This window comes from Passer montanus, unplaced genomic scaffold, assembly GCF_014805655.1.
Source record: "Passer montanus isolate IOZ18808 unplaced genomic scaffold, ASM1480565v1 scaffold306, whole genome shotgun sequence".
NCBI lineage: Eukaryota > Metazoa > Chordata > Aves > Passeriformes > Passeridae > Passer > Passer montanus.
The window spans coordinates 1,174-16,366 of record NW_024367775.1 but is presented as its reverse complement, the minus strand read 5'-3'; the positions used below and the strand labels follow the sequence as shown (position 1 = coordinate 16,366).

Here is a 15,193-nt window from a genome sequence, read left to right as displayed (position 1 = left end):
CCAGGGTGGATTTTGAGGATCCCCAGGTGAATTTTGGGGTGCCCAGGTAATTTTGGGTCCCCCCAGGTGTGTTTTGGGGTGCCCAGGTGAGTTTTGGGGTCTCACCTGCCTGTCAGGTCCCTCCTTACCCTCCTGGCTCTGGGACGGGGATTTGGGATCTCAGGGAGGATTTGGGGTTCTTGGGAAGGATTTTGGGATCATGAGGAGAATTCTGGAGATCCCCAGGTGGATTTTGGGTCCCCCCAGGTGTGTTTGGGGTCTCACCTGTCTGTCTGGCCCCTCCTTGCCCACCCCGGCCTGGGGCTCTGGGATGGGGATTTTTGGGTCCCAGGGTGGATTTTGAGGATCCCCAGGTGATTTTGGGTCCCTCCAGGTAGATTTTGGGTCCCCCCAGGTGATTTTGGGGTGCCCAGGTGTGTTTGGGGTCTCACCTGTCTGTCTGGCCCCTCCTTGCCCACCCCGGCCTGGGGCTCTGGGATGGGGATTTTTGGGTCCCAGGGTGGATTTTCAGGATCCCCAGGTGAGTTCTGGGTATCCCCAGGTGAGTTTTGGGTCCCCCCAGGTGATTTTGGGGTCCCCAGGTGTGTTTGGGGTCTCACCTGTCTGTCTGGCCCCTCCTTGCCCACCCCGGCCTGGGGCTCTGGGATGGGGATTTTTGGGTCCCAGGGTGGATTTTCAGGATCCCCAGGTGAGTTCTGGGTATCCCCAGGTGAGTTTTGGGTCCCCCCAGGTGGATTTTGGGTCCCCCCAGGTGATTTTGGGGTGCCCAGGTGTGTTTGGGGTCTCACCTGTCTGTCAGGCCCCTCCTTGCCCGCCCCGGCCGGGGGCTCCTGCAGCTTCTCCGTGTACCTGAGCAGGAGGGAGTTCCCCAGGCGGGACCCCAGGAACAGATAGCCGGGCTCCAGAGGGACCATCTGGGGACACAGGTGTCCTGAGCGTCCCCAGGTGTGCCCAGGTGTCCCCGGGTGTCCCCGGGTGTGCCCAGGTGTGCCCAGGTGCTTACACAGGTGGTGAGGACGGAGGCGGCTGCTTTGTCGAAGTGGAAGGAGCGCACGGAGCGCATCCCGTCCGTGATCAGCGTCAGCACGTAGCTGGGACAGCAAAGGGACACCTCAGGGGGGGTGACAAACACTTGGGGACACCCCTGAGTCCTTGGGGACACCCCCAAACCCCTGGGAACACTCCCAAATATTTGGGGACACCCCCAGGACCCCAGGGACACCCCACTGTCCCAGGGACAGAGCACATCCTGTCCCTGATCAGTGTCAGCATATAGTTGGAACAGCAAAGGGACACTTCAGGAGGGGTGACAAACACTTGGGGACACCCCAAACCCTTGGGGACATCCCCAAATCCTTGGGGACACACCCAGGGACCCCCCATTATCCCAGGGATGGAGCGCATCCTGTCCGTGATCAGCATCAGCACGCAGCTGGGACAGAAAAGGGACACCTCAGGGGGGGGGACAAACACTTGGGGACACCCCTGAGTCCTTGGGGACACCCCCAAACCCCTGGGAACACTCCCAAATATTTGGGGACACCCCCAGGACCCCAGGGACACCCCACTGTCCCAGGGACAGAGCACATCCTGTCCCTGATCAGTGTCAGCATATAGTTGGAACAGCAAAGGGACACTTCAGGAGGGGTGACAAACACTTGGGGACACCCCAAACCTTTGGGGACAACCCCGAGTGGTTGGGGACACCCCCAAATCCTTGGGGACACACCCAGGACCCCCCATTATCCTAGGGATGGAGCGCATCCTGTCCGTGATCAGCGTCAGCACGCAGCTGGGACAGAAAAGGGACACCTCGGGGGGGTGACAACACTTGGGGACACCCCTGAGTGCTTGGGGACACCCCCAAATCCCTGAGGACACCCCCGAGTGGTTGGGGACACCCCAAAATCCCTGGGACACCCCCAGAAACCCAGGGACCCCCCATTGTCCCAGGGACAGAGTGCATCCTGTCCATGATCAGAATCAGGACAAAACTGCAACAGGGAAGGGACAGCTCAGGGGGGGACAGGGGACACCCCAAAACCCTTGGGGACATCCCTGAGTGGTTGGAAACACCCCAAACCCCTGGGGACACCCCCAGGGACCCCCCATTGTCCCACAGGATGGAGCGCATCCCGTCCGTGATCAGCATCAGCACAAAGCTGGGACAGCAAAGGGACACCTCAGGGGAGGTGACAAACACTTGGGGACACCCCCAAACCCTTGGGGACACCTCCAAATCCTTGGGGACACCTCTAAGTTTTTGGAGACATCCCCAAATATTTGGGGACACCCCCAGGGACCCCCCATTGTCCCAGGGATGGAGTGCATCCTGTCCGTGATCAGCATCAGCACAAAGCTGGGACAGGGAGGTGACAGCACAGGGGAGGGTGACAGGACACAACAAACCCTTGGGGACACCCCCAAGTGGTTGGGGACACGCCCAGATACCTTGGGGACACCCCCAGGACCCACCAAATCCCTGGAGACCCTTCCCCCAGACCCTCAGAACCACCCTAAAATCCCCCCAGGACCCTCTCTTGTCTCATGGGAAGGAGGGGACAGAGCTCATCCTGTCCCCAGACAGTGCCAGGACACGGCTGGGACAGGGGGTGGCACCTCAGGGGGGGACATGGGACACCCCCACAATCCTTGGGGACACCTCCAAAACCTCTGGGGACACCCCAAATCCCTGGAGATGTTCCCAAGACCCGCAGGGACCCGTCCCTTATCCCAGGGGAGGGAGGGGACAGAGCTCATCCTGTCCCCAGACAGTGCCAGGACACGGCTGGGACAGGGGGTGGCACTTCAGGGGGGGACATGGGACAGCCCCAAATCCTTGGGGACACCCCCAAACCCTTGGGGACACCCCCAAAATCCTTGGGGACACCCCCAGACTCACATCTCCCCACCCTTGAGCGAGATGACCATCTTGTCATAGGAGATGAAGGTGGCCTGGGCACAGTCCAGAGTCATCCTCACGCCCTCCTGGACCCCTGGGGACAGCGACGGGGACAGTCACAGCTGGGGACAGGGACAGCTGGGGTGGGGACGGGGACAAGGATGGGGACAGGGACAGTCACAGCTGGGGACAGGGACAAGGATGGGGACAGCGACGCGGACAGTCACAGCTGGGGACAGGGACAGCTGGGGTGGGGACGGGGACAAGGATGGGGACAGGGACAGCTGGAGTGGGAACAGGGATGGGATGGGCACAAGGATGGGGACAGGGACAGTCACAGCTGGGGACAGGGACAAGGATGGGGACAGCGACGCGGACAGTCACAGCTGGGGACAGGGACAGCTGGGGTGGGGACAGGGATGGCACGGGCACAAGGATGGGGACAGGGACAGGGACAGTCACAGCTGGGGACAGGGACAGCTGGGGTGGGGACAGGGGTGGGACAGGGATGGGGATGGGGACAGGGACAGGAATGGGTACAGGGAGAGGGACAAGGACAGGGGTGGGGACAGGGAGAGGGACAGGGACAGAGGTGGGGACAAGGACAGGGATGGGGACAGGAATGGGTACAGGGACAGGGGTGGGGACAGGGACGGGGACACAGGGATGGGACTGGGACAGGGACAGGGACAGGGGTGGGGACAGGGAGAGGGAATAGGGACAAGGACAAAGATGGGGACAGGGATAGATACAGGGATGGGGACAGGGCCAGGGATTGGACAGGGACAGTGACACGGGATAGGGACAGGGACAGGGGATAGGGCCAGGAATGGGACAGAGACTGGGACAAGGAGGGGGACGGGGATAGGTACAGGGATGGGGACAAGAATGAGGACAGGGACTGTGACATGGGACAGGGCCAGGGATTGGACAGGGACAGTGACATGGGATAGGGACAGGGACAGGGATGGGGATAGCTACAAGGATGGGGACAGGAATGAGGACAGGGACTGTGACATGGGACAGGGACAAGAATGAGGACAGGGACTGTGACATGGGACGGGGACAGGGATGGGGATAGCTACAAGGATGGGGACAGGAATGAGGACAGGGACTGTGACATGGGACAGGGACAAGAATGAGGACAGGGACTGTGACATGGGACAGGGACAGGGATGAGCACCTGTCTGTGTCACTGTCACTGTCATTGTCATTTTGTCACTGTCACTGTCAGCTGTCAGTGTCACCTGTCAGTGTCAATGTCACTGTGTCACTGTCATTGTCATTGTGTCACTGCCACTGTCACCTGTCAGTGTCACCTGTCACTGTCAGTGTCACCTGTCAGTGTCACCTGTCACGTCTCTGTGTCTGTGTCACTGTGTCACTGTGTCTGTGTGTCTGTGTCTGTGTGTCTGTGTCACTGTGTCACTGTGTCACTGTCACTGTGTCACTGTCACTGTGTCACTGTCACTGTGTCACTGTCACTGTGTCACAGAGTCACTCACCGATGGGTTTGGGCACGGGCAGGGCCTGGGTGCAGTCGAAGGGCAGCGAGCTCAGGGACCAGATGACCGGGTGCACGCGCTGCAGGATGTTCAGCGAGATGGCCACGATGCTGCAGGTGTCCTGTCGCACTGCCACCCGCCTGTGGGGACACCCCAAGGTCACCCGGGGGTCACACACACAGCCTGACCCCACACCTGGCCTGTCCCACTGCCACCCGCCTGTGGGGACACCCCAATGTCACCCGGGGGTCACACACACAGCCTGACCCCACACCTGGCCTGTCCCACTGCCACCCGCCTGTGGGGACACCCCAATGTCACCAGAAGTGACCCCTGACCGCTCAGCCATGTCACCCCTGAACTGGGCAGGGTCCCTGTGTCCCCAGTGTCACTGTCACCTGCACTGGGACCTTCCAGACCTGAGACCCCAAAACTCCCCTGAACTCCTAAAGCCCCCAAAATCCCCCAAATTCCCCCAAACTGCCCCAAAATCCCCCCCAAAACTGACCCAGACCAGCTCTGGTTGGACTCAAAGGGGAGGATCAGGGTGGGACTGGGGGGTCTATGGTGGAACTGCAGGGGATGGTACCCCCAAACCCCCCTGAAACCCCCCCACATTCCCTCCAAACTGGCTCCAGTTCCCTCCAAACCACCCCAAATCTGCCTGAAACCACCCAAAATCCCCCCCAAACCCCAAAACTGACCTGGGCCAGGTCTGTTTTGGGGGCTCAAAGAGGATCAGCAGCGTGGGCTCAAGGCAGCCATGGGTGAACTGAATGGGCTGGGACCCCTAAAACCCCCTGAAATCCCCCCAAATCACCCCAAATTTCCCTGAAACTGCCCCAAATCCCCCCCAAAGCCCACAACTGACCCGGGCCAGGTCTGGTTGGGCGCCAAGAGGATCAGCAGGGTGGGCTCATAGTAGTCATAGGGGAACTGAATGGGCTGGGATCCCTCCTGAGACCCCAAAACCCTCTAAAACACGACCAAAACCCCCTGAAATCTCTCCAAATTCCCCCAAACTACTGCAAAACCCCCTTAAATCCCCCCTAAAGCCCAAAACTGATCCGGGCCAGGTCTGGTTGGACTCAAAGAGGATCAGCAGCGTTGGCTCATAGTAGCCATACAGGAACTGCATGGGCTGGGACACCCTGAAATCTGCCAAGACCCCCTGAAACCCCCCTAAACTGTCCCAAATTCCCGGTTTGGGGGGGCCCGGGGGGGGTCCGGGGGGGTCTCTCACCCCTCTCCCACCAGTCCCTCGTGCTCGTCGGCCAGCGAGTCGCGGCGGAAGGGCAGCACCACCAGGCGCGTGCCGTAGATCAGCATCACCGCGCAGCGCCCGTCGGGGTCCACGCGCACGCGCGGCGTGTGCACGTTCTGCACGAAGCCATCCTGCAAAAACAGGGGTTTGGGGGGTCTGGAACCCCAAAATCCATCCCAGAGATCTGGGTGCACGTTCTGCACGAAGCCATCCTGCAAAAACAGGGGTTTGGGGGGTCTGGAACCCCAAAATCCATCCCAGAGATCTGGGTGCACGTTCTGCACGAAGCCATCCTGCAAAAACAGGGGTTTGGGGGGTCTGGAACCCCAAAATCCATCGCAGAGATTTGGGTGCATGTTCTGCACCAAGCCATCCTGCAAAAACAGGGATTTGAGATAACTCTGGGATCTGGGAAAACCCCAAAACTCATCCCACAGCCCCGTGGGCACGTTCTGCACAAAGCCATCCTGCAAAAACACAGGGGTTTGGGAACCCTGAATGGGATTTGGGAACCCTGAAATTCATCCCAGACTCTGGGAGCACGTTCTGCACGAAACCATCCTGCAAAAATGGGAATTTGGGATAACTCTGGGATCTGGGAAAACCCCACAATCCATCCCACAGCCCCGTGGGCACGTTCTGCACAAAGCCATCCTGCATAAATGGGAATTTTGGGTGTTTGGGGGGGGTCTGGAACCCCAAAATCCATTCCAGAGTTCTGGATGCACGTTCTGCACCCAGCCATCCTGGAAAAATGGGAATTTGGGATAACTCTGGGATCTGGGAAAACCCCAAAACCCATCCCAGAGATCCCATGTGCACGTTCTGCACAAAGCCGTCCTGGAAAAATGGGAATTTGGGATGTTTGGGGGGGTCTGGAACCCCAAAACCCATCCCACAGCCTCATGTGCACGTTCTGCACGAAGCCATCCTGCAAAAATGGGAATTTGGGATAACTCTGGGATCTGGGAAAACCCCAAAATCCACCTCACAGCCCCGTGGGCACATTCTGCACCAAGCCATCCTGGAAAAACACAGGGGTTTGGGGGGTCTGGAACCCCAAAATCCATCCCAGACCTCTGGGTGCACGTTCTGCACCAAGCTATCCTGGAAAAAAAATGGGAATTTGGGGGGTCTGAAACCCCACAACCCATCCTGGAGATCTGGGTGATGTTCTGCATGAAGTGATCATGAAAAAATGGGGATTTGGGGTAACTCTGGGATCTGGGGAAACCCCAAAACCCATCCCAGAGCTCTCGGTGCACGTTCTGCACCAAGCCATCCTGGAAAAACAGGGATTTGGGATAACTCTGGGATCTGGGGAAACCCCAAAATCCATCCCAGAGATCCCGTGTGCACGTTCTGCACAAAGCCATCCTGCAAAAATGGGAATTTGGGAACCCTGAATGGGATTTGGGAACCCCAAAATCCACCTCACAGCCCCATGGGCACGTTCTGCACGAAGCCATCCTGCAAAAACAGGGATTTGGGATAACTCTGGGATCTGGGAAAACCCCAAAATCCATCCCACAGCTCCGTGTGCAGGAACTACACAAAGCCATCCTGCAAAAATGGGGATTTGGGGTAACTCTGGGATCTGGGGAAACCCCAAAACCCATCCCAGAGATCTGGGTGCACGTTCTGCACGAAGCCATCCTGCAAAAATGGGAATTGGGGGGTCTGGAGCCCCAGAATCCATCCCCAGAGTCCTGTGGGCATGAAGGCATCCTGAAAAATGGGATTTGGGGTGTTTGGGGTGGCTCTGGGATTTAAGGGACCCCAAAATTCATTTTTGGGGGGAAATTCAGGGATTTTGGAGTGTTTGGGATCACCCTGGGATCTGGGGAACCCCCAAACCCATTTTTGGGGGAAATTCAGGGAATTTGGGGGTGTGGGATGACCCTGGGATTTGAGGGAACCCCAAAATCTGGGGGGAAACTCAAGAAATTTGGGGTTATTGGATGACCCTGGGATCTGGGGAACCCCAAAATCCATTTTTGGGGGAAAATCAGGGAATTTGGGGTTCTGGGATGACCCTGGCATCTGGGGAAACCCAAAATCCATTCTGGGGGTAAAATTAGGGATTTTGGAGTGTTTGGGATGACCCTGGGATCTGGGGAACCCCTAAACCCATTTTTGGGGGAAATTCAGGGAATTTGGGGGTGTGGGATGACCCTGGGATTTGAGGGAACCCCAAAATCTGGGGGGAAACTCAAGAAATTTGGGGTTATTGGATGACCCTGGGATCTGGGGAACCCCAAAATCCATTTTTGGGGGAAAATCAGGGAATTTGGGGTTCTGGGATGACCCTGGCATCTGGGGAAACCCAAAATCCATTCTGGGGGTAAAATTAGGGATTTTGGAGTGTTTGGGATGACCCTGGGATCTGGGGAACCCCTAAACCCATTTTTGGGGGAAATTCAGGGAATTTGGGGGTGTGGGATGACCCTGGCATCTGGGGAAACCCAAAATCCATTCTGGGGGTAAAATTAGGGATTTTGGAGTGTTTGGGATGACCCTGGGATCTGGGGAACCCCTAAACCCATTTTTGGGGGAAATTCAGGGAATTTGGGGGTGTGGGATGACCCTGGCATCCTGCAAAAATGGGAATTTGGGATAACTCTGGGATCTGGGAAAACCCCAAAACCCATCCCAGAGATCCCGTGTGCACGTTCTGCACAAAGCCATCCTGCAAAAATGGGAATTTGGGATGTTTGGGGGGGTCTGGAACCCCAAAACCCATCCCACAGCCTCATGTGCACGTTCTGCACGAAGCCATCCTGCAAAAACAGGGGTTTGGGGGGTCTGGAACCCCAAAATCCATCCCAGAGATCTGGGTGCACGTTCTGCACGAAGCCATCCTGCAAAAATGGGAATTGGGGGGTCTGGAGCCCCAGAATCCATCCCCAGAGTCCTGTGGGCATGAAGGCATCCTGAAAAAATGGGATTTGGGGTGTTTGGGGTGGCTCTGGGATTTAAGGGACCCCAAAATTCATTTTTGGGGGGAAATTCAGGGATTTTGGAGTGTTTGGGATCACCCTGGGATCTGGGGAACCCCCAAACCCATTTTTGGGGGAAATTCAGGGAATTTGGGGGTGTGGGATGACCCTGGGATTTGAGGGAACCCCAAAATCTGGGGGGAAACTCAAGAAATTTGGGGTTATTGGATGACCCTGGGATCTGGGGAACCCCAAAATCCATTTCTGGGGGAAAGTCAGAGAATTTGGGGTTCTGGGATGACCCTGGCATCTGGGGAAACCCAAAATCCATTCTGGGGGAAAAATTAGGGATTTTGGAGTGTTTGGGATGACCCTGGGATCTGGGGAACCCCAAAATCCATTTCTGGGGGAAAGTCAGAGAATTTGGGGTTCTGGGATGACCCTGGCATCTGGGGAAACCCAAAATCCATTCTGGGGGGGAAATCAGGGACTTTGGAGTGTCTGGGATCACCCTGGGATCTGGGGAACCCCCAAACCCATTTTTGGGGGGAAACTCAAGGATTTTGGGGGTGTGGGATGACCCTGGGATCTGGGGGACCCCAAAACCCATTTTTTGGGGTGAAATTCAGGGAATTTGGGGGTGTGGGATAACCCTGGGATCTGGAGGAACCCCAAAATCCATTCGGGGGGAAAAAATGGGAATTTTGGGGTTGTGGGATAACCCTGGGATCTGGGGAACCCCAAAATTTGGGGGGAAACACAGGGATTTGGGGTTGTGGGATGATCCTGGGATCTGGGGAACCCCCAAACCCATTTTTGGGGTGAAATTCAGGGATTTTGGGGGTGTGGCCCCACCCGCAGCTCCGGTTCCTCGAAGTAGTGCAGGGACAAAGTCTTGAGGTCGTGGGTGCCAGGGTCGTACTCCACCACGGAGAGCTGAGGGAACAGCACCCCAAAAATGGGTTAGGGCACCCCAAAATCATCAATGGCACCCCAAAATCATCTACAGCACCCCAAAGTTACCCACAGCACCCCAAAAGTGAGTTACAGCACCCCAAAACGGGGTCGTGCTCCACCACGGAGAGCTGAGGGAACAGCACCCCAAAAATGGGTTAGGGCACCCCAAAATCATCCACAGCATCCCAAAGTTATCAATGGAATCCCAAAAATCTTCTACAGCACCCCAAAATTATCAATGGAACCCCAAAATTCATCTACAGCACCCCAAAGTTACCTACAGCACCCCAAAACTGAGTTACAGCACCCCAAAACAGGGTTGTACTCCACCACGGAGAGCTGAGGGAACAGCACCCCAAAAATTGGTTAGGGCACCCCAAAATCATCCACAGCACCCCAAAATTATCAATGGAACCCCAAAATTCATCTACAGCACCCCAAAGTTACCTACAGCACTTAAGTTAACTACAGCACCCCAAAATTGAGTTAGAGCACCCCAAAATTGAGTTACAGCACCCCAAATTGGGGTCGCGCTCCACCACGGAGAGCTGAGGGAACAGCACCCCAAAAACGGGTTAGGGCACCCCAAAATCATCCACAGCATCCCAAAGGTATCAATGGAACCCCAAAATCATCCACAGCATCCCAAAGTGATCTACAGCACCCCACAGCTACCTACAGCACCCCAAAATTATCACAAAAGTGAGTTACAGCACCCCAAATTGGGTTAGGGCACCCCAAAAGTGAGTTACAGCACCCCAAATTGGGTTAGGGCACCCCAAAATCCTCCACAGCATCCCAAAGTTATCAATGGAACCCCAAAAATCATCCACAGCACCCCAAAATGGGGTTAGTACACCCCAAAACCAAGTTATGGTACCCCAAAATCTGTAATGGTACCCCAAAACTGAGTTACAGCACCCCGAAAGGGTTTTTGGGGCGATTTTGTGGGGTTTTTCTTGGGTTATGTTCCCTGGGGTTTTGGGGGGTTTTTGAGGTTTTTTGGGGATATTTTGGGGTTTTTTTGAGTTTTTTTGGGGTTTATTTTGGGTTTTTTTTGGGGGGTTTTGGCGATTGAGTTATTTTGGGAGGAGAGCAATGGGTGATTTTTTGGGATTTTTTGGGGGTTTTTTTGAGTTTTCTAGGAATTTTTGAGGTTTTTTCGGGATTTGGGGGGATTTTTTCTGGGTTATCAATGGAACCCCAAAAATCATCCACAGCACCCCAAAATTGAGTTAGTACACCCCAAAACCAAGTTATGGTACCCCAAAATCTGTAATGGTACCCCAAAAATGAGTTACAGCACCCCAAAAGGGTTTTTGGGGCGATTTTGTGGGGTTTTTCTTGGGTTATGTTCCCTGGGGTTTTGGGGGGTTTTTGAGGTTTTTTGGGGATATTTTGGGGGTTTTTTGGGGGGTTTTGGGGATTGAGTTATTTTGGGAGGGGAGCAATGGGTGATTTTTTGGGATTTTTTGGGATTTTTTGGGGTTTTTTTGGAGTTTTCTAGGATTTTTTGAGGTTTTTTGGGGATTTGGGGGGATTTTTTCTGGGGTTTAGGGGTGTTTTTTTTCATTTTTTGGGTTTTTTTCTGAATTTTTAGGGATTTTTTCTGGGGTTTAAGGTTTTTTTTCAGGGTTTTTTTGAGGTTTTTTTTGAGGTTTTGGGGGGATTTTGGGGTTTTTTTGGAGTTCTCTGGATTTTTTTGTAGAGTCTTTGTGGCTTTTTGTGGTTCTTTGGGATTTTCTGGGGTTTTTTGAGGGGTTTTCTGTGGTTTTCGGGGTTCTTTGGGATTTTTCTTGGGATTTTCTAGGTTTTTTGGGGATTTTTTGGGGTTTTTTCTGAGATTTTAGGATTTTTTTTATTTTGGGGGTTTTTTTGGGGGGAGGGGGATTAAGGTTTTGGGGGGTTTTCTAGTTGTTTTGGTTTTAGGTTTTTTTTTTATTTGTGTTTTTTTTTTTTTGGGGGGTTTTTTTGGGGGGGGGGGGTTTAAGGTTTTTGGGGGGTTTTCTAGTTGTTTTGGTTTTAGGGTTTTTTTTTTTATTTGGGTTTATTTTGGGGGGAGTTTTGAGGATTTTTTTGGATTGTTGGGGTGTTTTGGGGGTTTTTACTTTTTTGAGATTTTTGGGGTGGTTGGGGATTTTTGGGTGTTTGAGATTTTGGGGTTTTTTTGAGGGTTTTTTGGGGATTTTTTCCTAGGGTTTTGGGGTTTTTGAGGTTTTTTCTGGGGTTTGGGGCTTTTCTTTGAGGTTTTTTGAGTTTTTCGGGGGTTTTTTTTGGAAGGTTTGGGGTTTTTTTGAATTTTTTGGGGGATTTTTTGCATTTTTTGGGGGGTTAGGGTTTTTTAGGGTTTTCTAGGTTTTTCTGAGGTTTTCTGGGGATTTTTTGAGATTTTTTTGAGGGTTTTTTGGGGATTTTTTCCTAGGGTTTTGGGGTTTTTGAGGTTTTTTCTGGGGTTTGGGGCTTTTCTTTGAGGTTTTTTGAGTTTTTCTGGGGGTTTTTTTGGGAAGGTTTGGGTTTTTTTAATTTTTTGGGGGATTTTTTGCATTTTTGGGGGGGTTAGGGTTTTTTTAGGGTTTTCTAGGTTTTTCTGAGGTTTTCTGGGGATTTTTTGAGGTTTTTTGAGGATTTGGGGTTCTTTTTCTGGGGTTTTGGACTTCTTTGAGGTTTTTAGATATTTTTTTGTGGGATTTGGGGTTTGGGGCTTTTCTTTGAGGTTTTTTGAGTTTTTCGGGGGTTTTTTTTGGAAGGTTTGGGGTTTTTTTGAATTTTTTGGGGGATTTTTTGCATTTTTTGGGGGGTTAGGGTTTTTTAGGGTTTTCTAGGTTTTTCTGAGGTTTTCTGGGGATTTTTTGAGATTTTTTTGAGGATTTGGGGTTCTTTTTCTGGGGTTTTGGACTTTTTTGAGGTTTTTAGATTTTTTTTTGTGGGATTTTTGGGGTTTTTTATGGGTTTTTAAAATTTTTTTTAGGATTTTGGGGGTTTTTGGGGGGATTTTTGGAGGTTTGGGGATTTTTTGAGGCGTGTTTGGGAACTTTGGGATTTTTTGGGCTTTGAGTTTTTGGGGATTTTGGGGTTTTTTCTATTCTTTGGGGATTTTTGGGGGGATTGGGGATTTTTGGGGGGTTTTTTTGAGGTTTTTTTGAGTTTTTTTTTAAGTTTTTGGGGTTTTGGGGGTGGATTTTTTTTATTTTTCTGGGGTTTTGTGGTTCTTTTGAGATTTTTGGGGGGCTTTTTGGATTTTTTGGGGTTTTTATGGGGCTTTGGGGATTTTTGAGGTTTTTGGGGAATTTTTTTATGGGGTTTTGGTTGTTTTTTTGAGGTTTTTAAAGGTTTTTGGGGGGTTTTGGGGGGATTTTTTGTTTTTTTTCCTGCGGTTTTGGGGTTTTTTGAGTTTTTCTGAGTTTTTTTGCGGTTTTTTGGGAATTTTTTGGGGGTTTTTTTGGGTTTCCCCCTTACCTTGGCATCCTTGAAGCTGAGCAGCAGCGCGTCCCTCTTGGCCCCAGCCAGCTGCACGCTGGCCATGGACATGACATTCCCAAAAAACGAGAACGAGGCCACCAGCTCCAGCTTCTCCCGCTGCCCTTTGCCCTCTGCAGGGAAAACAATTGAATTTTTGGGGCTTTCCTCAAAGTTCTGCACCCCCAAAAACTGAGAATCCCAAAATCGGGGGGGTTTTGTGCTTTAGGATTTTTTTTTTGCTCGTTGTTGGTTTTTGTTCTGTGCCCAAAATTAATGAAGTTAAATTGAATTAAGGGTAAATTTGGGTAAAAATCCCATGGGAAGGGGATCAGGGCTGAGGTTTTGGGGGTTTTGCTAAATTTGGGGTAGCTGGGGGGGCAGGGATAAGGGAGGGACCACATAAACAACTGGGAATGGGGGAAATTGTCCCAAAAAAGGGGAAATTACCCAAAAAGGGGGAAAATCAGCCCAAAAAAGGGGGGAAATCAGCCCACAAAGGGGAAAATCAGCCCAAAAAGGGGGGAAATCAGCCCAAAAAGGAGGAAATCAGCCCAAAAAGGGAGGGAATTACTCCAAAAAGGGGGGAAATCACCCAAAAAGGGGGAAAATCAGCCCAAAAAGGGGGGAAATCAGCCCACAAAGGGGGGAAATCAGCACAAAAATTGAGGGAATCAGCCCAAAAAGGGGGGAAATCATCCCAAAAGGGGGGAAATCACTCAAAAAGGGGGAAATTGTCCCAAAAAGGGATAATCACCCAAAAAGGGAGGGAATCAGCCCAAAAAGGGGGGAAATCACCCCAAAAAAAGGGGGAAATCACCTCAAAAAGGGGGGAAATCACCCCAAAAGGGAGGGAATCAGCCCAAGAAAGGAGAAAATCAGCCCAAAAAGGGAGGAAATCAGCCCATAAAAGGGAGGGAATTACCCCGAAAAGGGGGGAAATCAGCCAAAAAGGGGGAAAATCACTCCAAAAAAGGGGGAAATCACCCCAAAAAGGGGGGAAATTGTCCCAAAAAGGGGGGAAATCACCTAAAAAGGGGGAAAATCACCCAAAAAGGGAGGGAATCAGCCCAAGAAAGGAGAAAATCAGCCCAAAAATGGAGGGAATTACCCCAAAAAGGGGGAAAATCACCCAAAAAGGGGGGAAATCACCCCAAAAGGGGGAAATTGTCCCAAAAAGGGATAATCACCCAAAAAGGGAGGGAATCAGCCCAAAAAGGGGGGGAATCACCCAAAAAGGGGGGAAATCAGCCCAAAAAAGGGGGAAATCAGCCCAAAAAGGGGGGAAATCAGCCCAAAAAAGGGGGAAATCACCCCAAAAAGGGGGAAATCACCCCAAAAAGGGGGGAAATCAGCCCAAAAAAGGGGGAAATCACCCCAAAAAAGGGAGGAAATCACCCAAAAAGGGGGGAAACCATCCCAAAAAGGGAGAGAATCAGCCCAAAAAGGGAAAAATTCACCTCAAAAAATGGGAGAATCACCCCCAAAAAGGGAAGAATCATCCCAAAAAGGGAGTGAATCACCCCAAAAATGGGATCAGCCCAAAAAAGAGGGAAATCACCCCCAAAAATGGAAGAGTTCACCTCAAAAAACGGGAGAATCACCCCAAAATGAAGAAGAAATCACCCCCAAAAGGAGAAAATTATCCAAAAAGGAGAATAAATCATCCCAAAAAGGAGAGAATTATCAAAGAAAGAGGAAATAACCCCAAAAATGGAGGGAATCACCCCAAAAAGGAGAGAACTACCCAATAAAAGGAGGAAATAATCCCCAAAACAAAGGGAATTACCCCAAAAACGGGAGAATTATGGAAAAAAAGGGAGGAAATAGCCCCAAGAAAGAGAGGAATGATCCCAAAAAATTAGGAAATCACCCCAAAAAGGAGAGAATGAAACCCAAAAATTGAGGAAATCACCCCCAAAAAGGAGCAGATTCATCCCCAAAATGCAGGAAATCCCCCCAGAAATTCCCAAAGCCCCCCCAAATTCCCAAGTGAGGTCACTCACCCCCATTCCTGTCACCTTTTCCTGGGACCTGGGAGAGAAAATGATGAAATCCCAGCAGTGAGCCCAGATTTGGGGAGTTTGGGGAAAAAGGGGGAAAACTGGGGGAAAAAGGGGAAAGGGGGGGAAAAGGGGGGAAGAAAAGGGGGGGGCAACGCCTCGGGGGT

The 15,193-nt window shown here is 52.1% G+C and overlaps 1 protein-coding gene across 1 annotated transcript in view; it reads right to left on the bottom strand.

The window, feature by feature from the left end:
* The window catches only part of CPSF1 (cleavage and polyadenylation specific factor 1), a gene marked incomplete at its 5' end in the record, with an annotated part of 72,496 nt that extends 57,430 nt beyond the window's left edge, over positions 1–15,066 (bottom strand). The window contains 9 exon segments of the mRNA XM_039714732.1: positions 784–914; positions 1,004–1,091; positions 2,903–3,017; positions 4,408–4,547; positions 5,279–5,382; positions 5,596–5,802; positions 9,466–9,546; positions 13,024–13,157; positions 15,030–15,066. Coding sequence (XP_039570666.1) covers positions 784–914; positions 1,004–1,091; positions 2,903–3,017; positions 4,408–4,547; positions 5,279–5,382; positions 5,596–5,802; positions 9,466–9,546; positions 13,024–13,157; positions 15,030–15,066 — 1,037 coding nt within the window.
* Positions 15,067–15,193: the final 127 nt, after the last annotated feature.